General features: G+C 41.9%; 1 protein-coding gene across 3 annotated transcripts; it reads left to right on the forward strand.

The window, feature by feature from the left end:
• Positions 1 to 5945: 5945 nt before the first annotated feature.
• On the forward strand, positions 5946 to 13240 carry GPRASP3 (G protein-coupled receptor associated sorting protein family member 3). 3 transcript variants are annotated; one of them, XM_058658908.1, is made up of 5 exons: positions 5946 to 6288; positions 7339 to 7398; positions 7777 to 7854; positions 8571 to 9347; positions 9396 to 13240. In XM_058658908.1, the coding sequence occupies exons 4-5, from the start codon at positions 8831 to 8833 to the stop codon at positions 10772 to 10774; spliced, it is 1896 nt and encodes a 631-aa protein (XP_058514891.1). In that variant the 5' UTR covers positions 5946 to 6288; positions 7339 to 7398; positions 7777 to 7854; positions 8571 to 8830; the 3' UTR covers positions 10775 to 13240. The 3 variants fall into 3 exon arrangements, with proteins under 3 accessions (XP_058514891.1, XP_058514889.1, XP_058514890.1); XM_058658906.1 differs by having other exon boundaries at positions 5947 to 6288; positions 8571 to 13240; XM_058658907.1 differs by lacking the exon at positions 5946 to 6288 and having other exon boundaries at positions 7335 to 7398; positions 8571 to 13240.
• The last annotated feature ends 8808 nt before the right edge of the window (positions 13241 to 22048 follow it).

Raw genomic sequence — 22048 nt, forward strand, 5'->3', positions numbered from 1 at the left:
TCATTAGCATACAAAACATCAGATTCAGGGTTTTAAAGGTCTTAGAAGCTTTTTAAAAATATATTTATTTATTTTTATTGGAAAGCCAAATTTACAGGGAGGAGAGACAGAGAGAATGCTGATTCACTCCCCAAATGGCAACAATGTCTGGAGCTCATCTGATCTGAAGCCAGGAACATTTTCCAGTTCTCCCATATGGTTGCAGGATCCTAGGACTTTAGATCATCCTCTAATGCTTTCCCAGGCCACAAGCAGGAACTTCGATGGGAAGTGGAGGAGCTGGGCCCACGAGCTGGTGCCCATGAGCTGGCGCCTGTTAGGGTTCCTGGTGCTTACAAGATGAGGATTTAGCCACTGAGCCATTGTGCCTGGCTCCTTAGATGCTCTTGTGTGACAAAGTATGTTGGTAGAACTCCTATCACTCAGTAAATCACAATGATTTAGGAGCTCTGTTCCGGGAACTAAGAACAAAGACATAAATACAAATGTATTTTATAGATACGTTTTTCCTGTGTTCTTCAACCTGGAATTCCTGCTATGGGTACTGCATGTATTTTTGGAAAACTTCAAATTGTGGCCTGGCTGGATACTTGTAAGTTCCATAAATATTCCTTTAGCCCATTCATGACTGTGGGAATTTTACACACCAGGAAACAAAACAAAATAAAACAATGTTACTGCTGTGTGTCCACACAAGATGATTGTTCTTATCATGCTTGCGTGGGACACTTAAAGGAGACGTGGTTGTCCCTCTTTTTTCCCTAGGGTTTAGTTGAAATAAAAAAATTCATTCACATATAAAGTATATAATTGATTATAGAATTTTGTACTCCAACTGAATAATCTAGGGGCTGAGATGTAAGGTTCAGGGAGCCATATAACTTTCCTACACATGGAAGAGAAAGCAGTTTTTTTGGAACAACTAAAGTTTCCATGGATAAGTTTATTTCTAAACATGATGCTCAGCTGAAAAGCAGACAAAGCTATGTTCACTAGCCTGTAACTACCTTGCTAAAACCCATGGTCAGACTTTCCATCTCAACTCTATCATGTAAAAGTTTTTTTTTTTTTTTTTTTTTTTTTTTAAAGATTTTATTATTACTGAAAAGCCGGATATACAGAGAGGAGGAGAGACAGAGAGGAAGATCTTCCATCCGATGTTTCACTCCCCAAGTGAGCCGCAACGGGCCGGTACGCGCCAAACCGATGCCGGGACCAGGAACCTCTTCCAGGTCTCCCACGCGGGTGCAGGGTCCCAAAGCTTTGGGCCGTCCTCGACTGCTTTCCCAGGCCACAAGCAGGGAGCTGGATGGGAAGTGGAGCTGCCGTGATTAGAACCGGCGCCCATATGGGATCCCGAGGCTTTCAAGGCGAGGACATTAGGTGCTAGACCACGCCGCCGGGCCCGTTTTTTTTTTTTTTTTTCTTAAAGAATTAAGTTCAATCCTTATTTTTTTTTTTATTTTATTTATTTTTTATTTTTATTACAAAGTCAGATATACTGAGAGGAGGAGAGATAGAGAGGAAGTGGAGCTGCCTGGATTAGAACCAGCGGCCATATGGGATCAAGGCGAGGACCTTAGCCACTAGGCCACGCTGCCAAGCCCAAAAGTTTTTAAGTTATTACTCTTGTACTTAAAAACAGAACAGTATCTTAACAGAGGATCAGCAAATTTCTTTAAACAGAGAACTGAAATTGTCAGGCAAAATGCCACCCTAAATTCTGGGGGAGAAAACAAATGCACAAAATGAGAGCCTGTGTCCTTGCATGGAGCAGAAACTACTGGAAAGTTAAATAGCTAAGGACAGTTGTGTGGCAATTTTGAGAAATGGCCTGTGACTGAGAGTATGAGAGAGTAGTATGAGAGAGAGAAAACCCTGGGGATCTTCAGTCTTAATGAGGTCCACACTTCATGGGCTTTACTTCAAAGGACTCCACCAGATTCTTGCAGTGAAGATCCCAGAGATTCTCTCATGGCTTTAATAGGGAAAAGTGAACTGTATGCTTAAAAATACCCCTAGGTCTTCTTTGTAACAGGTGTTTTCCTTGCAGTGGGAAAGACTTGACCTGAGCCTTATCCCAGCTAAAACCAAAAAAAAAACAACATCTAAACAATAGAAATAACAACAGCCAAAAAGGATTTGAAGATCACAGTCCCAGGACACAAGCCCACAAAAGACTGGAATTTAATAAGTTTTCCACCTTTACGACTTTAACAACAAGACTCTACTGTAGTAACAATGGGCACATAAGAAAGCTGCTAAGTGCAGTTTCTGCGAGAAATATTTAGTGAAGCCAAAAATAAGAGAAAAAGAATGAAAAGAAGGACAATAGAGGAATTTTATGTCTCTGGCACATACAGCTACAGTAGACATTAAAAGATCCACTTCCTAACCAGGTTAATATGAATCTTCTCATTAAAGGCTATGTTTCTATTATCAAATACATTATGTCCAACACCAATTATAAGACATGGCAAAAGATAAGAAAAAAGAACACTCTGAAGATACAAAGCAAGCAAAGGAATCAAATTCAAATCTAATGCAGGTGTTGATTACCAGTCAAGGGATTTAAAATACCTAATTAACATGTTAATGGTTCTGATACGTAAACTGGACACCATGTATGAGTAGATGGGCAATGTAAGTAGAAATGCAGGGGAACAACAAAAACTAATGGAAAAGTGGAATTTACAGTAGTTCATTCCAGGGTAGGCATTTGTCATAGTGGTTAAGACACCATGTGGGGCGTGGCGTGATGGCGTGGTGGTTAAAGTCCTTGAATGCACTGGGATCCCATATGGGTGCCACTTCTAATCCCGGAGGCTCCACTTCCCATCCAGCTCCTTGCTTGTGGCCTGGGAAAGCAGTCGAGGACGGCCCAAAGCTTTGGGACCCTGCACCCATGTGAGAGACCTGGAAGAGGTTCCCGGCTTTGGATTGGCTCAGCACCAGCCATTGTGGCCACTTGGGGAGTGAACCATCGGATGGAAAATCTTCCTCTCTTTCTCTCCTCCTCTCTGTATATCTGCCCTTCCAAGAAAAATAAATATAAATCTTTTAAAAAAAAGACACCTTGTGGGACATTCACATCCCATAGTGGAGTACCTGGGTTTAACTCAGGTATGGCCCTGCTTGTGATTACAGCATCCTGCTACTCCAGACTCTAAGCGGTATCAGGTGATGACCTAGTCCCTGACTTTGGCCTGGCCCAGCTCTGGCAGTTGCAGGAATTTGGTGAGTGATTTGGAGGATGAAAGATCTTTGTTTCTTTCTTTTTTTTAAGATTTATTTATTTTTTATTGGAAAGTCAGACATACAGAGAGGAAGATCTTCTGTCTGCTGATTCACTCCCCAAGTGGCTGCAAAGACCGGAACTGAGCTGATCCAAAGCCAGGAGTCAGGAGTTTTTCTGGGTCTCCCATGCGGGCACAGGTTCCCAAAGCTTTGGGCTGTCCTCGACTGCTTTTGCAGGCTGCAAGCAGGGGGTTGGATGGGAAGTAGGACCTCTGGGACACAAACTGGTGCCCATATGGGATCCCGGCGCTTTCAAGGCAAGGACTTTAATCATTAGGCTACAGCGCCATTCAGATAAAATAATTTAAATGTAAGTTTGAATGCAAAACTACTTTGACATTCATGCATAGTTTTATTTCCCATTTTGTGCATTTTCTGTGAACTCTTTGAAGGCCACTGTGTGTGTATGTGTGTGTATCCAGCACACTTGCATGAAAGGGCTATATATATGTTTCTACCATTTCCATTTAGATTGAGCTACATGTTTGGAGTTATTTTATTTACATTTTGGTATGTAGACAGCTGCTTTGCTCTTTTTAATAGTATAGTAGGATAGAATAGCATTTTATAAAATAGATGTACCAGGTTTGTTTTAATCCACAAAACTTAGAAATCAGAAGCACATCTGGTTGCAAGCATTTCAAAAAAGGGATACCTAACCCATGTGAATAGTATCTTCTAAGTCACATGAATATACTGGTGTGTCAGATTGAAGGATGGCCCCAAAGTGACTACAAATGACTAGATGAAGGTATCATGGATTTTTTTCTGCTTCTATGTATCCTATATTATAAAATTGGAAATATCACCACTGAGTGTTTCTTATTTTTTTAGCTTTCAAAATTTATGGAAAGTGAATCGATTGGATGTGTTTCATGATACAGACTTAGCAGCCTTGTGCTGATTCCCAACCAACCCTAACTAATATGTTTCTGCTCTACGAGTTGGTTCATTACCTTTGTATTGATCTTTGCCTTTTTTAATCGAGAAACCAAATGAGGGGTGTAAGGATTGATACAAGTGTTGGCCCTGAATGATACCTGCCATTTTAGACCCGGTGCCAGCTTAAATACCTGCTTCCTATAGGTCCTGGTCTCATTACGGCCCACTTTTGTAAGCTTTTCGTGCTATGCCAATCAGCTGGACTTCATGACACTGTATCTAATGGCCCTATTCACCAACCCCCTGCTGCCTTTATCCCTGATATGGACTTACACATCTGCCAATCCCATGGCCCCCCCACTACCAAAACCCACCTTGATGCTATAAAGGTGCTGTGCCTTTGTTCTGCATTATCTCTGCTATCTCCCTCTGCTCTTTACCTTCCCACCTGCTTTGTTCTCTCTCTTCTTTCCTGCCTCAGCTCCCTGCGCTCAGTCTCTTCTCGCGACCACCCCTCCCGCCGGACTAAAGACCTCCTGCTTGACTCCCTGTGTCTGGTGTCTTCGGTTTGTGGCAAAAACAAACAAACAAAACAAACATACAACAACATAAAAAAACCTAACAAGGGGACTTCAAAAAGTTCATGGAAATGGAATTGAAAGGGTTTTTTTGTGTGTGCAAAATAAATTGGAAGCCCATGCATGTTTTCTCATCATACTTGGATTCAATGAACTTTTGCATCACTCGTGGATGGAGAGCAACTCCTGCATGGCACTCTGGGCTAAACCCTGGGGTTAGACAATCAGACACATTCCTAGTGAACACTCATCTAAAACCAATAAAGGACACTGTGCGATTCTCTGGCTCAGTGGCCCCCACAATACTTCTGTTGACTATGGCATCTACTATGATCTAAGGATACAATTGGGAACAAAACTCAAACAATACCTTTTCTCATGAATTTACACTTTAATGAAAACAACCACAACACTTAGAAGCATCACAAATGTGACATACTCAGGGAGAAAAGAGTATAATATATTAGGACGCAGCACTGGGAGAAAGGTGGGAGCTAGGAGATCAGGTAGGATCTGTCCTTTGGATGTGCATGTGTAGTGGTCACGATTGTTAATATTAACAGTGGAAGGAGACCCAGGGCGTGCTGTGCCCCAGGCCTGCCACGTGGCCACTGGGCAGCAACAGAGGGTGGCTCTATGGGCACCTGTGGGTCCTGAGAGGGGAGCGTCCTCTTTCTTGGGCAAGTGTGGGCATTACATAACTAAGGACCGAATTGGCATCACAGAATGAGCAAAAGGCAGTGTGGGCCAAAGGCCAACTCGGGCCACGGACCAGGGGTTTGCTTGCTAGGGCTGGAGGGACAGGTGGGCCTTGTGTGAGAGGCGGGCAAGGCTGAGGGCTCTGTGCGGCCCCCCAGTCGTGTTCTCTTGGGCGCCAAAGTGCCTTCCTCCCTGGGCTGGCTCCTGAAGGCATCCAAGAGAGGGCAGGACCCCCGCCAGGGCCTCGGCCCGCCCAGACCTCAGCCTGACTGGCAGCCCCTGGGTCCCCCAGCAGCGTCCAGGGAGGGGGCGGCAGGGCCAGGCGCTCAGGCCTGAGGTGCAGAGGCGCCCCGCGGCGGCCTGTATCCCTCCGCTGCTGCTGTGGGGGACGCGGCTCCGCCGACCCCCGCAGCCAGCGCGCCCCACTGCCGGACAGCCGCCTGCCCGAGCCCCTGGCTGCTGCGGGCGCGGGCTGGTGGGCGCCAGGTGGGCGCGCGGGGGCCTGCAGGCCGTGGGCGCCCCCGTGCCGTCCCGCCCCGAGGCTGGCGCTCGTGCTGGCCCCGCCCAGCCCAGGGTCGGAACTAGGGTGGGCCTGGGAGGGGGCGTCGAGCTGCTGGCGACATATCCCTCCGCCCTCTTCCCGACAGCCTCGCGCGGCGCCGGGCTCCTGCCGCAGCCTGCGCAGCCCCTGGCTGGTTTGGTGCAGAGGCGCGGGGGGCGCTGGCGTCTGTGCTCTTCTGGTGGCACGGACAACTGGGAAGGCCAGGAGAGCGAGGAGCGGCAACAGGAGGAAGGGCAGGCTGCAGCCCGGGCCTGGAGCCCGTGCAGGCAAGTGGGGTTTGGTGGCGGCGGGGTGGCCCCCATGGTCGGTGGCTGACTGCTGGGTAGAAGGTGGGGACTTGGCGTGAGTTGGACCGGGCAAGGGCAGAGGGTGTTTGCTGAGAGGCACCAGTACGCAGTGTGGAGCTGAACCGCAGGGACAGCGTGCCTGCCAGATTTCCAGTGGTTCTGCCCAGCCCTTGAAGGTCCCTTTTCCGGGAGAGGGATATGGATTAGTCAGCTGCTGGGAAAATGGCGGAGCAGAGCCTCTGGGGGAGGGGGGGCGCAAACAGGTGTCCAAGTTTAGTGGCATGCTCAGCAGGTTGGAGCTTGTTTGGTCTTTGCCAGTGCCAACCCTAATTATGGAAAGGGGTCCGTTAATTCCCGTGTTATGGATGCTGTCCGTTTTTATAGACGTTGGGTTGATGTAAAAATGTTATGTGTGTGTGGCAGGTCTGGCGTATCCTCTTGGAACTGTATGGGGCTGGAGTAAGACATTAAAATGAAATGTTAAATGCCTTGAATAAAACACTGTTTTCTTCTCTTCCATGTTAATGTCCTTTCACCCAATTTAATGCAAACAAATGGGAAGATGAATAATTGGTTGAATTTCACATGATTGGTCGCACCATTATTTTTTTAGGATCTGTTTTCTAAATACCCTAGTCTGTTTTAAGTAGTGTGTATTGATGTGTGGGAATGGAGGTTCAGAGCAAAGGGGAAAATCTTCCTACAGAATCATTTCCAGATATTTGAACTCAATTTGCTTCTTCAGTTTCTGGCTCTACACACTGAAATTCTGTCTCTACTCACCCCTCACATCCCCTGTCACTTTACTATAGTCAATCCCACAGAAGATTTGGGCATATTTTTGTCCATAGATATCTAAGGAGCTGTAAGACTTGTTAGAATTTATTTATGTAGTCCTTGATTAATAAGAAGGTGTTAGAACCTCTAATCTGGGTATCTGTCCATGAATCTGTTTTCTAGTTTTGCCAACATATTGACTCTGTGTTTTGCTGAATGTCCTTTCCCTCATGGGGTATGATTCGTCTCTAGATAGAAGATATTTCTTTGCTGCAAAGGAGATCTTTCTGGATCGGAAGCTGACACACGTGATGAGGTATGATTCATGTATGTAAGGGAAGGAATCAGAAGATGGCATCGAAATGATGGCTCTCTTTTCTACCATGTCTGGCTTTTAAAATACAGTGGCTATATTCTAGCATTTGTTCTTGCATCTTATTTTTTGTTTAGACAGCGATTTACCTTATGCTAGGATAATGATAGACTTCAGACATGAAAGGATTTATAGTCAAACTTCAGGATGCTGGGAAGTGACTGGGGAGTTATTGGTGATTTAAAGAGAAGGGAGAAGCATTTAACATGGCATTGAGTATACCAAACATATGTTACAACCCTTGTGGATATTAGGACATTTCTTATTCTCTTCTGCATTCTGTCTTCTGTCTGTGTCTACATGCTTCTCTGTTCTTTCTAGGTTCTCATAGGAATCTGTAGGTAGCTGTTCATTTGGAAGTGGATTAAGAAAGAACAAAGCTGTTCATTTGGATCTAAGGTGAGTATAAATGTGAGCCCTCCGTGTTGATAGGATAAGGGCACAGCTGTTGGCAACTGGTAGAGATCAGATCATATCTTGGAGCCATTGTGTTCCATGTTATGGACACCTCTGCTTTCATTTGTGTATAGGTCACGGGGATAGAGAGGTATAGGGTTGTGCCTGTATGGTGACTGATAAATATTGATGTAGGAATTGTAGAAGACCAAGGGAGCAAAAGTGTTAGATAACCACAGCCCTAGAGTTAGAAAAGCAAACATTTAGAGAGTATAGATCAGACAATCAAATACTCAGGAGATTCATCTTTCCTATATTGTTGCCCGTAGGATTATAGGGTTTTTCAACAGTAAAAGTATGGAAGGAGGAGAAAACTACCCCAGGTTAGTGTAGATTAGTATGAGGGCTATCTGTGTAGGATTTAGCAATGTGTACCATCATGAATCTGAAGGGTCTGGGCATTATTTTTTTTAGCCTCCCCAACTCAGCAGGCTTATATCCCTTTTTCCTTTTCGATGGAGAGAAAGAAATAGTACTTGGGGAAAGCATTGTTGAGTGTTACTTGGAATATGGAAGGAATAAAAATGAAGTAGCTAAGTTTTCTGTTAACTTATTTTTCCTTTCAAACAGTTTGCTTCTTTCTTACCTCTGTTTAGTTGTCAGTATAGAGCTGTACAGTTCGAGGAGACTAAAAACTCATTTTTTTCCTTCTACCTCAGGTTCATCTTCACTGGTGGCTGTACTAGCTTTGGATAAGCTGAAGATCATCAACTTCAATAGGTCTGCGCTGACAAACCATCATCCTCTTCCTGCCTGAGTGTGCCTCTGACCTCTGTATCATTGATGGAGTTTATGTTTAGAAAAGGGACTGTGTGACTGCTGAATTGTCAAGTAACTGTAACCCTGCTACTACATTTATCCTTGACTTAAAGAGTGTTAAGACACATACCTGAGGCCAACACTGCACAGGGCTTCAGCCATGCCTGGGAGTAAGAAAAAGATGAAAGCCCAAGCCAAAAATGAAAAAAAGGCTGGTGCACAGGCTAAAACTCGAGCAGAGAAGGAAGCTGCTTGTGTGGGAATACCAGCAGCTAAAAGTCGGGCCAAAGGAAAAGCCAAGGCAGGCTGTAAAACATTGGCTGAGTTGAAGGCAATATCTAAGAACAGGGCTGTTGCTGAGTTGAAGGAAGGAGCTCTGTCAGAGCCCAAGGCTGCAGCCAAAGCAGTGGTAGATTGTCCAACCAAAGGAGGGGCCAGTGGTTCAGGAAAAGGAGGGGCCAATGGCCCAGGTAAAGGAGGGGCCAGTGGTCGAGGTAAAGCAGGGTCCAGTGGTCCAGGTAAAGCAGGGTCCAGTGGTCCAGGTAAAGGAGGGTCCAGTGGTCCAGCCAAAGGAGGGGCCAGTGGTCCAACCAAAGGAGGGGCCAGTGGTCCAGGTAAAGCAGGGGCCAGTGGTTCAGCCAAAGGAGGGGCCAGTGGTCCAGCCAAAGGAGGGGCCAGTGGTCCAGCCAAAGGAGGAGTCAGTGGTCCAGCCAAAGCAGTGACAGATTATAGTCCCAAGGCTAAATATGATAACATCCGCTCTACAGATAAAAATGAGACTGGTACTGATACCTGGCTTTGGGCTGGGGAGGAGGACGGAATCAGCACTTTGTTCTGGAATGGAGAAGAGGCAGGCAATCGTTCCAAAGCTAAGAGTGAAAAGAAAGCTAATATTGGTTCTCGGGTTAAAGAGTCAGAGTCAATGCCTGGGCCCAGCTGCAAGCTTGGATCAAGGACTGAGGATGATGAAGAAGAAACTGTTATTGGGAACTGGTTTTGGGAAGGAGATGATAACAGTTTTGACCTTGATCCTAAACCTGTGTGCCGGATAATTAAACCCCAGCCTGTGGATGAAATTAATGAAAAAAACAGGCCCAAGGACTGGTCTGAGGTCACAATCTGGCCTAAAGCCCCTGCTGTAACTCCAGCAGTGTTAGGATTTAGATCCAAGGCTCCATCTGAAACAAAGGGTTCTTCATATGTTGTTCTGGCCTCGGCTGAGGAAAATACCCATTCTTTGCCTGCTGCAACACCCAGCTCTTCTAGAAGTGCTCGATTCAACTCACAAAGTGTCCCTGAGTACCCATTTGGTTCTGAGCCTTGCATTCAGACCATAGATGAGATAAGGCGTCAAATCAAGATCAGAGAGGTAAATGGCATTAAGCCATTTGCTTGCCATTGCAAAATGGAATGCTATATGAATTCTGAGGAATTTGAAAAGCTTGTTAGCATACTGAAGTCAACTACTGATCCTCTCATTCATAAAATAGCGCAGATCGCAATGGGGATCCATAAGGTTCATCCTTTTGCCCAAGAATTCATTAATGAGGTGGGTGTAGTGACTCTTATTGAAAGTTTGCTCAGTTTTCCTTCCCCTGACATGAGAACAAACACTGTAATTACTCTGAATCCTCCTTCAGGGGATGAAAGACAGCACAAGGTTGAAGTACATGTTAAGCATATGTGTAAGGAAACTGTAGCTTTTCCCTTGAATTCACCTGGGCAGCAGTCTGGATTAAAGATACTGGGGCAACTGACTACTGAGCCTGTGCATCACTATATTGTTGCCAATTACTTTTCAGAGCTTTTCAATTTACTTTCCCAGGGAAATCGTAAAACCAGAAATCTTGTTCTGAAACTACTTTTGAATATGTCTGAAAATCCATCCGCAGCCAGAGACATGATCAATGTGCAGGCATTGACAGCGTTAAAACTCATCTTTAACCAGAACGAGGCAAAAGCCAATCTTGTTACTGCTGTGGCCATATTTATTAACATAAAGGAGCATATCAGGAAGGGCTCGATTGTAGTTGTTGATCACCTAAGTTATAATACACTTACAGATATTTTCCGTGAAGTTAAAGGAATTATTGAAGCAATGTAAACTCAGAAAGAAATACAGAGAGCACTTTGAACCCCAGTTTCCCAAGTGTCGCACTGTACATTCCTAAAGAACCTTGTATAGTGTTTTGGTCATTGCAGTGTGAACATTATACATTACATCTTTAACACGATGCTCCCCGTGGGCTGGTTCTAGGTTTGAACTATCAAGTGAATATTATATCTTGAGCTGAAGATGTTTGTTGAGCTTTGTCTTGTCTGAATTGGCAAATTGTTAACATTTTACCTAAGACAGTGAATCAGGTCACATGTGTAAGCTACCTTGTTCATTTGTGTCTACATAGGTCCATTTGTGATTTCCACTGTCAGCAAAGAAATTATCTTCGACTTTGTTCTCTAATTAGAGAAGCAAGGCATATACACATAGACAAGTAACTAACAGTACCTGGAGTGTGCATCCATTTTCTAGTTGCTGCATGTGTCCTCTTGACACATAAAGGAGGCAGAGGTTGTTATAGACCACTTAAAAGAGGAACTGTTTTCCCCTATTTTAGCTGCATCAGGTATTTATTTTACAACACAGGAATTACCCTGAAACTCAAAAAAAGAATGTTCATTTTTTTTTTTCACTGCTAAAACTTTGCTTAAATAGTCATTTACAGTAAAGTCTTCCTGTAAAAGATGACTTTTCAGAACTTTTCAGGAGATGGGTTTAGGGAGAAAATATTTCTCTAGTATGCACTTTGCCACACACTGTGTTGTACTATACTAATTTATCCCCTATTGCAGTGATTTCTGTGAGCTAAGGTGTCATATTTGTATCAAAACTCATTTTGAAGAATACCTTCCAGTGAGAAATGGAGAGGATAGTTTTTCCTTGAGTCCCACAGCAGGCAAGTGCTTTCTTAGCCATCAGAACCCATCTCACTTCAGTACCTTTTAGTATACTCTTAGATATTCACCTTCAAAAGATCAGACTTTTGGTTTTGGTTTTAGTGGTTTAATTTTGTGTTGAGTAATGTCCCTGCCAAGTTTTGCCATTAACCGCCTCCAAGGGCTATCTATTAGGCATTTATATCTGGCTGGAGGTGAGGAGAAAAGTCTGACACGAATGTATGGACTTTACCTGACAATGTCTGGGAAGTGGTAGGTGTAGGAAACTTGGCAGAATTAATGAGATGTCATTTTGCAGGCATCAGCAAGTGAAGCTTGCAATATATCCCCCCTACCTTTTTCTGCCCATATTTACTTTATCTTTCAAAGAGCTGGAATCATTCCATACATTATTTTCTATCCTACATTTTAAAAGGTAATTGCCTTCTTCATAAAAGTTACACCTTCACTTCCTTTTACCATGTGTAATTTACTGTCTTGTGTGTCATAAAAAAGGCCAAAAGCCTCTATATTTTACAATTAGGCTACTCAATTTCTGCACTTGTAACATCTAAAATTATGTAGAATGACCTTAAGACATTTGAACCCAGAATGGTAGCTTCAAGAACTGAATATGAACCTAGGAGAGAGGGTGCTGTCTTAACCTACAATATAGTGATTCCTGAAAGTATTAAAGTCCAGAAAGTATTCCCGGGACCTTTGGGTTATGGCTGAGTTTTCTAAGATTCCTGTTAGAAATTGCAACCGCTGGTCTAAGCTGAAAATGGTCTATGAAAATGTCAAGTTATATGCTTTGAGATTTTTGGACAGCTAAGAAACTAAAGCAAAATCATTTGTAAATACTGTTTGAATTTTGTATCCCCCCTCAACTGTATTTTGTGAACATCCTTCAATGGCAGTAAATACACTTCCGCAACATATATTTTAAGCAGTACTTTTTGTAATGTTAACAATTGGTGTATAGTGTTGTAATTTTTCATTCATATTTTCTTGATATTTAATATGTACAAATTTATTCTTCTACGAAAATGAGTATAGGATTCTGCAACTTGCCTTTTGCTTTTAACAGTTATCTTTCTGATTTAGTATTATGTAAATCTACAGTGTGCTTTTTTATCAGCTTTATTGGTATTTATTGTGATACATCTATTAATATTTATTGACATGTTAGGCTGCATAAAGTGTACAATTTGATAAGTTTTGACATATATGTATTCATTAAATTGTAAACAGTCTAAATAGTGAACATATCTATCAGTCGAGAGGCATCTGAATGCCTCTTTGTAGTCTTTCCCTTCTACCCTTCCTTGTGTTCCCTTACTTCCAGACAACGAGTGAAATTCTTTCTCATAACACATGGAGAATATACAGTCATCATTATTTTTGTAAGTTATCTAAGTAAAGTTATATTGCATGTGCTGTTTGGGACAGGGATCTCACATGGCTTATTCGTAATTATGTGATATCCAGAATTTGTGTCTCAAAATTCCATTGCAACTTGTTGACAAGTTATATTCTGTGTAGTTTTTCTGTAGTTTATATATCCCTTCATTTGTTGATGAACATTTGAGTTGTTCAGTTTTGTGCTGTTACAAATAAAGATACTGTGAGCATTTGTGTACAAGTGTTTCCTTTTTAGGATTTATTTTTATTGGAAAGGCAGAGGGAAGGAGAGACAGAGATAAAGATCTTTGATCTGCTGATTCACTCCCCAAATGGCCACAATATCATACCTGAGCTGATCTGCATCCAGGAACCAGGAGCTTCTTTAGGGTCTCCCGCGCAGGCTCAGGGTCCCAAGGTTTTAGGCCATCCTCTACTGCTATCCATGGCCACAAGCAGGGAGCTGGGTAGGAAGTGGAACAGCCAGGATACGAATCGGCACTCATACGGGATCCTGGCACATGCAAGGCAAGGGTTTAGCCGTTAGACTATTGTTCTGGGCCCCGCCCCACAAGTGTTTATGTAGCCATATGCTTTCATTCCTCTTGGATAATTATGAGTGGAATAGCTGGGTCATACGGTAGGTATATGCTTGATTTTTACGTTCTCCAAAGTAGTACCATTTTATACTCCCATATCATTAAGACATCTAAGTCCCCTATATCCTTACTAGCATAAGTGTGGTCTTTTTTTTTTTAATTTATCAATATTTTATTGTCCTAATTTACATTTCCTTAATGACTAGTGGTGTTGAACATACTATCATTTGCATATTTAGCACCTATATATTTGGGTAAAATGTATGAACTTTTTACCCATTTCTGAATTAGATTGATTTTTAAATTTTTTTGTAGTTACCATCAAAAAGTTATTGTCTATAAAATTTTTAACAGATTTATAATGGTTACAAAATTGAACTACTCAAAATTGTTCACTGAAGCATTTTGACTTGGATTAATTCTTAGGTCCCCACATTCTGCATTAAAAATTGCACATAAAAATGAAGATGGTACATTGCCAATCATTGATTTGTGTTTCAAATTTTCTACATAGAATCATTAGCTCCATGAGAAAAAGAAAGCAATCAGAACTCTAAATAACCAAAAGAGAAAATAGGTGTTTTTGACAATGAATGTTTCTTAGCATTGTGGATTCTAAGTATGTTCTCTGTATGTGACATGCTAACTGGATGTCTTTCAATACACTTTTAAAACATGTTTTGAATGGATAAACACAGGTTGGTAGCTTCTAAAAAGCCAGATAAATCTCACATAGCTCCTGCAACATGCTAGCGGGTACACTGGAAACACAGGGATCTGTTTTGAAGTTCTGAACAGGTTTTCACAGCACATGCTAGTAGGGAAGTTTGTAAATCACAAGTTCAGTGGGCTTTTTGATAAAGTTATTTCTTGAAGTACAGCAGTAGTAGACTGGTGAAAAAGGTTTCTTCACCCCTTCAATAGCTTCACAAGTAGAGGGTACACCCTTGCCAGTGGGTTTAGAGGGTTGCTTCCTGGGTGCTTTATTGTGGGTAAATCTGTGGGCAGTTTGTTTTGTGAGGAACATGGTGTAAAACCCTCTTTATCCCATTCTTTGGCTAGAGCTCAGTAACCTAGAAGAAGTGCTGGGAACAGCTATAAACACCTGCTGTTGAGTTTCATGGTTTAAAAAATAATTTACAGTAGATACAAGCCTGTGATGATAAATAATTTGCAGATACTTTCTACCAGTATGTGAGTTATCCTTATTTTCTTAAAATGTTTTAGGTGGTTTTTATTATACTTTTCTTTGAGAGATTTAAATTTACACAAAAGTTGAAATGGTAGTACACTGTTTTATACACCCCATAACCATTTTCTTCACTTACTATCATGTTATATTACTGTGGTGCCTTTGTCATAATGAACCCTGTTTATACAGTATTACTAGCTAAATTAGTACTTTATTCAGACTTTATTAGTTTTTACCTAATAGGCTTTTTCAGATCCTCAAGAGATACCATATTACATGTAGTCATCATGTCTCTTCAGGTTCTCAGCAATGACAGTTTCTGAGACTTTCCTTGTTTTAAATGATCTTTATAGTTAGGAGGAATGTTCATGGTAGCTGCCCTTAGTTGAATTTGCTCAGCATTTTTCTCCTGATTAGGCATTAAGGATGAGTTCAGGGAGGAAGACCACATTGATTTTAGCCACATGTGATATACCAATGTGAATTATTATTTTTTCATGTTGATCTTGAAGTGTCTGTCAATATTTTAAAAAGTTACTCCCACCTTCCCTTTTCCACAATCTGCTCTTTGAGAAAGCATCACTATGTGCTGTCCTCATTTAAGGAGTGAGGTATTACTCTCCATTTCATTAAAGGAGGAGTATCTACATATGTAATGTAATTTGAAATTCTTCTATGTGGGCTATTTCTCTTCTCTCTCCATTGGTTTATTCAGCTTTTAATATCAGTATGGACTCATGGATATTTATTTATACTGGGGATATAGCCCCATATTATATTATTTATCTTGTTGATGAAATTGTTCCAGCTTTGTCCCTGAGGAGCTCTTTCCATTGACTCCTGTGTACCTTTAACATACCTCCTGTATCACTGTATTGTTAATTTCTCTCTTTTTAAAAATGTGGTAAACAAATGTTAGGACAAAATTTCCAGTGCATAAACATGCTAGGAAACATACATACAAGAAGTGTTTGTTGTTTGGATATGGCAGTTTGATTATGGAACAAAAACACAGTTGTCAGTGAATGGTTCCCACAGCATCAAAGCGGTGGATGGGGCTGTGGATTAAGTTGCTGCCTGACACTTTGGCATGCCATGTGAACACTGGTTTGAGTCTCAGCTTCTCTGCTTCTGATCAATTTCCCTACTAATGTGTCCAAGAAAGCATCAGAAGGTAGCCCCGGTGCTTGGACTCCTGCCAATCAAGTGGAAGACCAAGATAGAATTCCAGGCTCCACATTTCTATTTTGCCCTGCTCTGGTCATCACAGCCATTTGGGGAGTGAAACAGTGGATCCAAGATCTCTTTGTAATTATGCCTTTCAAACAAATAACTCTTTAGAAAACACTACGAACAAGATTTCTAGAAAGTAAATGTTCCTAGAAATACTGGTTTCAATTTTCATTTCTACATGAAATGTGAAAAAGAAAACAATTGAATGTAAACAAAACGTATTGACCAGTTAGGAAATGAACAAATGCATCTCTCTTTACATCTCCTTTTTGGAGGCTATAACTGGTTTTTTTTTCTTCCTGATCATGTGATTCATTTCAGACTGTGACTCTGAGAGTGTACAAGATTAAGCCAAGGCCAAAGTTGCAGTTATTAAAGATGGAGCAGTCACTGATATTAACCAGAATGTGAAGAGGGGGTGGTGTTTGATACAGTAGTTGAGACACCTGAATCCCTTATTGGAGCACCTGGTTCAAGTACTGACTCCTCAGCTTCCTTTCCAGCTTATTGTTACTTGCATATCCTGGAAGGCAACAGAAAATGGCTGAAGTACTTGGACCTCTGCTACCAATTTGGAGACTGGATGGAGTTAGTGGCTTCTGATTTTTGTCCGGGCCAGTCCTGGATGCTGTGGGCATTTGGGGCGTGAACCAGTAGAAGGGAGCTACCTCTCTCCTACTCTCTCCATCTCCTCTCTCTTGTCTCCTCTCTTCTCTATCCTCTTCTATCTCTATGATGGGTGTCTCTGCTATTCAAGTAAAATGAAAATCCCATTTTCAATTATTTCATTAAACAAACCTTGTAAAAAGCAAAGGAAATAATAAAAGTTATGTTTTAGTATTAAACGGTATAAGAGCTATTTATGGCTGAAAGGTCTATGGCTTTAGATTGAACATGGCCTTTCCAGACAGCAAGAATTTATGCTGTCGAGTAACATAAAGTTGGAATGAAAAGTAGGTGAACAAGATATCTTTTCTCCTTGAACTAACTTCCCTTAAGCAACATAGTTTCATCAGCAAAGGACACAAGTGATTAATAATCACTAGAAGATCTCACTCCTATCTACTATTCTACAAGGTAAGAAAGAAAAAAAATCTCTGAGCACTTAGTCACTACTGGGGTTCACTTATTACATGAATAATGGAAAGAATGAATGACGTAAAAGGCCCTGGATATTGACAAAAATGGCTCCCCATCATTAAAATAGAACACTGTAAATAAAGCCTGTCATTTTCCCCAGCCTAAGGCAGGGGACTGAGATTCCAGCCCCTACTCTTTCAAGATTACGTTCTATTGTTTTAGGAAGTAGGATAATGAGAGTGGGAAGAATTAATGCCTGCAATTTCCTTTGATTTTTGAATGTGCATTTTCTCTAGAGTGAGCATTTACTTGATTGATGTACATCACAGTTGATGAGAGGAGAGTAGCCCTTGTTAAGGAAGAGGAATCCCAAATAGGGAGATGTTGATGGAAGGGCTTCGGAGTCACAGTTATGCAAGATGAGTAAGTTTTGAAGATCCAACATATGGTATGGTGATTATAGTTAACAATACTGTATTATATAATTACAGTTTACCAACAGATGTTAATTGCTCACACAACAAAAATTGGATCATTCTTAATCTAGGAAATCTAAAATTTTTATAAGCTTCACTGGTAGATAATTTTTGTTCCCTTGAATTAGACAAAAATTTCTTATCAGTGACAGTATCCCCACAATCTATAAAATAATAAAATAACAACTGGTTTTATAAAACCTCAAAACTTTTTTCTCTGTGCAAAAATATAAGAGAATTAAAAAACATGTCACAGATTGTGTTGAAAGCATGGATAGATAGATACATAGGTAGATCATTTAGTTTCAATTTTATTTTTAATATTATTTACATAGTTGAGAAGGATGCATGTCCATGGGACCTTCAATCAAGGTAGGGAGGGTCAAGGTATAGAGAAAGCTGGATGAGATAAATGCTTCAGTTTTTTTTCTTTTTTCTTCCTTCTATGTCCCGTGGAGTGGAGGGTGCCTGCTCATTGGTGTCAAACTATATCAATGTCAAAGGTTGGAGATGATCATTTGATGACACCTTAGAAACCGCAATGTGGGGAACGATGACCCAGTGGTGCTACTTTAGTGATTTTGATAGTTCTGAGATATTGTCTATATCATTGCGCCAGGATTGAGGAAATCTTTCCAAGTTGTATTGTTTGACCAGGTATACTTCTGTGTTTTCACAGACCTAAACATGTGCTGCAAATCTTGGCCAGAATTGTCCAACTTGTTCTGCTTTCCATCCTCAGATGAGGCACTCGACATCCTCTGCTGGCCTAGATGAATTGGCTGTTGTGTCCTTTGTGTGCATCTGGGCATGTTCTCTACTGTACAGGTGTCAACATCTGAGCAGGCCCAGTTCTGATACATGCACTCCTAGGTTGTACCATATATTGTGATTTTCCCTGTGGCCATGGTTTGAGTTCAGTACTCTGTTTGGGGAGTCCCCCAAGAAACCTCACCTGAAGGAATCCTCAGACTTGGTGCTTGAATACACCAGCAGAGTAGGGTCAGGTTCAATCTGTCATCTACACCAACCAATGCAGCTGCCTGGTCAGTTTTGCTCCTAGCCCCGTCTTCTACATGGATGCCGATGTGGACACGAACATAAGCCAGCAGGTGGTATGATCTAGCCCAGCCCAGCCTGCCACAGGCCCAGTGCCTATGCACACCATCTGGTGCTGCAGTCTAGTAGTGGCAACCACGAAGAACCCCCACCAGCCCTGCCCCCAGGCCTGGTTTTTGTACATGCCAACAGATACTGCAGTCTCAGCCCATCCAGCATTACATCTGGCTCTTGTGCACACTCATGGGTGCTGTGGCTTAACTCGGCCTGACTTGCCCCCAAACCTGGCTCACACACATTCTAACAGGTGCTGCAGACTTGTGCAGCCTGGTCTACCCAAAACCCTGGCTCTTGAGCTCACCAGTAGGAAACATGGCCTATCAAAGTCTTCAATGTTTCCCCACCAGACCAACTCCCAGGTTTTGCGCCTGCCAGAGGTTACTGCAGTTCAACCTGACATGACCCGCTCCCCTGATTACCACCAGTACTAGCACTTGCTAGCAGGTGCTGCAGCCTAACCTGGCCCAGCCTGCCTCCAGACCAAACCCATACACATACTGACAGGTGCTACAGCCCTGCACAGTCCAGCCTGTCCCTAGTCCTGGCTATCACACTCACCAAAGGAAGCGCCAGCCTTGCAGAGAACCCCAAAGTTCCCCTGACAGGGCCATTCCCAGCCCCAGATCTTGAGTGTGCTAGTGGATGCTAAAGTCTAGCACAGCCTGGCCTGCCTCCAACCCCAGCCCTCACGAGAACTGACAGATGTTCCGGCGCAGCCCATACATAGACAGCTTGAATCTAGAATATTTAAATAAAGATGCAGGCATACCAAGCAGTGGCCCAAACCACTGTGCCACATCACCTATCCTGGAGAGGGCAATTTTAACAAAGCCTGTCTTTCCCTTAAGGGGAGTCCATCTTTGATTTGTAGGAAGGAATGCACAGTGCACTGGATCTTCACATCTGCATGTGATAGTCTCTATTACACAGTTACTATACCTTCTTTTAAATGAAAAGCCATAAAACAAAATCAACAACAGAAAGAAAAATAGCAAATTTACAACATGAAGTTAAATAACAAGATACTGAATGAACAATGTGTCAATGAAAAAGTGCCAACGAAAATTAAAGTCCTTCCTGAGAAAACAATGCTATTGTGTGACCTATGAGTCACTGAGGAAATTAATAAAAGTATTTTAATGAATGAAAATAAAAATATCAAGCCCGCGAAATGTAGGAAAAACAGTATTGAAAGGGTTATTGATCTTATATTTGCATGAAGGTTGCCTTTTATCAGAGAGAACATATGATATTTGTCCTTTAGGGATTGACATGTTTCACCGAGCGTAATGGTCTCTAGTTGGGACCATTTGGTTGCAAATAGTAGAATTTTCTCGTTTTTTTTAAATGACTGAGTAGAATTTCATGGCGTAGATGTACCACAGTTTCTTTATCTACTCTTATTTTGGTGTACAAGTGGGTTGTTTCAATGTTTCTGCTATGGTAGATTGTGCTGCTGTTAAATATAGGCTTATAAATCCCTTTCTCATATGCAGATTTCCTTTCCTTTGGATATATTCCCAGAAGTGGGATAGCTGGGTCATACAGCAGGTCAATTTTCAGTTCTCTTAGCACTCTTCCATACTGACTTCCATAGCAGATGCACTAGCCTACACTCCCAATAACAGTGAAGAAATGTAGCTTTCAGCACACATCCATGCCAACAGGTGTTGTTACTAGAGTTCTGAATGTAGGCCAGCTTCATTGGAGTAAGGTTGATCCTCGGTGAGGTTTTCATTTGTATTTCACTGACAGCTAGGGAGCCTGAGCATTTTTCATATGTGCAATAGCCATTTGAATTTGTTCTTTTGAAAAATGCTCATTTCCTTCACCGATTTCTTCTTGTGTGTTTTGCTGTCATTGAGTTTCTGAAGTTCTTTGTAAATCCTGGATATTAGTCCCTTATTGGCTGTAGAGTGTGCAAATGTTTTCTCCCATTCCATTGGTTGCCTCTTCATTTTGTTGATCATCTCCTTTGCTGTACAAAAATTCTGGACATTAGTTCCCTATTTGATGTGCCATGTGCAAAGATTTTCTATTTCATTGGTTGCTTTTTCACTTTGTTGATTGTCTCCTTTATTGTGCAGAAACTTCTCAGCTTGATGTGGTCCCATTTGATTATTTTGGCTTTAAGTGCATGTGCATTCGGTGACTTTTCTAAGATTTCTTCCCTAGTTCCTATATCTTGAAGCAATATTTCTATGTTTTCCTCCAATGATTTTATGGTTTCTGAGTGCAGATTTAGGTCTTTGATCCATTTAGAGAAGATTTTTGTATAAGATGACAGGTGAGGACCTTGCTTCTTACCTCTGCAGGCTGCTATCCAATTTTCCCAACAGCTTTGTTGAAGCGATTAGGCATTTCCCCTGGATTGTTTTAGTTTTTTTTTTTTTTTGTCAAAGATTAGTGGGCCATATATGCGTGGGCTCCCGTGTTGTTTCTATTCTGTTCCATTCATATCATCTGTTTCTGTATCAGTATGAGATTTATTTTTTAAATTTATTTATTGTTTCTGTACCAGTACCTGATGGTTTTTTTTTAATTTGTTTATTTTTATTGGAAAGGCAGATATACAGAGAGGAGGAAGGACAGAAAAGAAGATCTTCCGTCCAATGATTCACTCCCCAAGTGACCACAATGGCCGGAGATGAGCCAACCTGAAGCCAGGAGCCAGGAATCTCCTTCAGGTCTCCAACGCGGATGCAGGGTCCCAAGGCTTTGGGCCATCCTCGACTGCTTTCCCAGGCCACAAGCAGAGAGCTGGATGGGAAGCGGGGCTGCCAGGATTAGAACTGGTGTCCAGATGGGATCCAGGAGCATTCAAGGTGAGGACTGTATCCGCTAAGCCACCATGCTGGGCTCAATTCTTGAATACTTTTCTTAGTTTGACTCAGTTCCTCTTCCAGCTTTTTGATTGTTCCCCATTGTGGCAAGAAATGCCATCCAATTCTGAGATTCTTTATTTTGCCTCACTCATTTTGTTATTGAACCTTTCCACTAAATTGTTAATTCGCTCCACTGTATCCTTCATTTCTAATAATTTGCTTGGGTTTTTTTAGTGTTACTATTTTCTTTTTAAAATATTCCTCAATTTCTTGAACTCCTGTATGTGCTTCTCATTGTTGATTCAAAGCTTTATAATACATTTTTTTAAAGATTTTATTATTATTATTGGAAAGCTGGATATACAGAGAGGAGGAGAGACAGAGAGGAAGATCTTCCATCCGATGTTTCACTCCCCAAGTGAGCCGCAACGGGCCGGTGCGTGCCAATCCGATGCCAGGAACCAGGAACCTCCTCCGGGTCTCCCACGCGGGTGCAGGGTCCCAAAGATTTGGGCC

Source organism: Ochotona princeps, chromosome X (assembly GCF_030435755.1).
Source record: "Ochotona princeps isolate mOchPri1 chromosome X, mOchPri1.hap1, whole genome shotgun sequence".
Lineage (NCBI taxonomy): Eukaryota > Metazoa > Chordata > Mammalia > Lagomorpha > Ochotonidae > Ochotona > Ochotona princeps.

Excerpts from the sequence above, each read along its gene's own strand:
- GPRASP3 (XM_058658906.1), top strand. The coding sequence starts at position 8,831 with ATGCCTGGGAGTAAGAAAAAGATGAAAGCCCAAGCCAAAAATGAAAAA.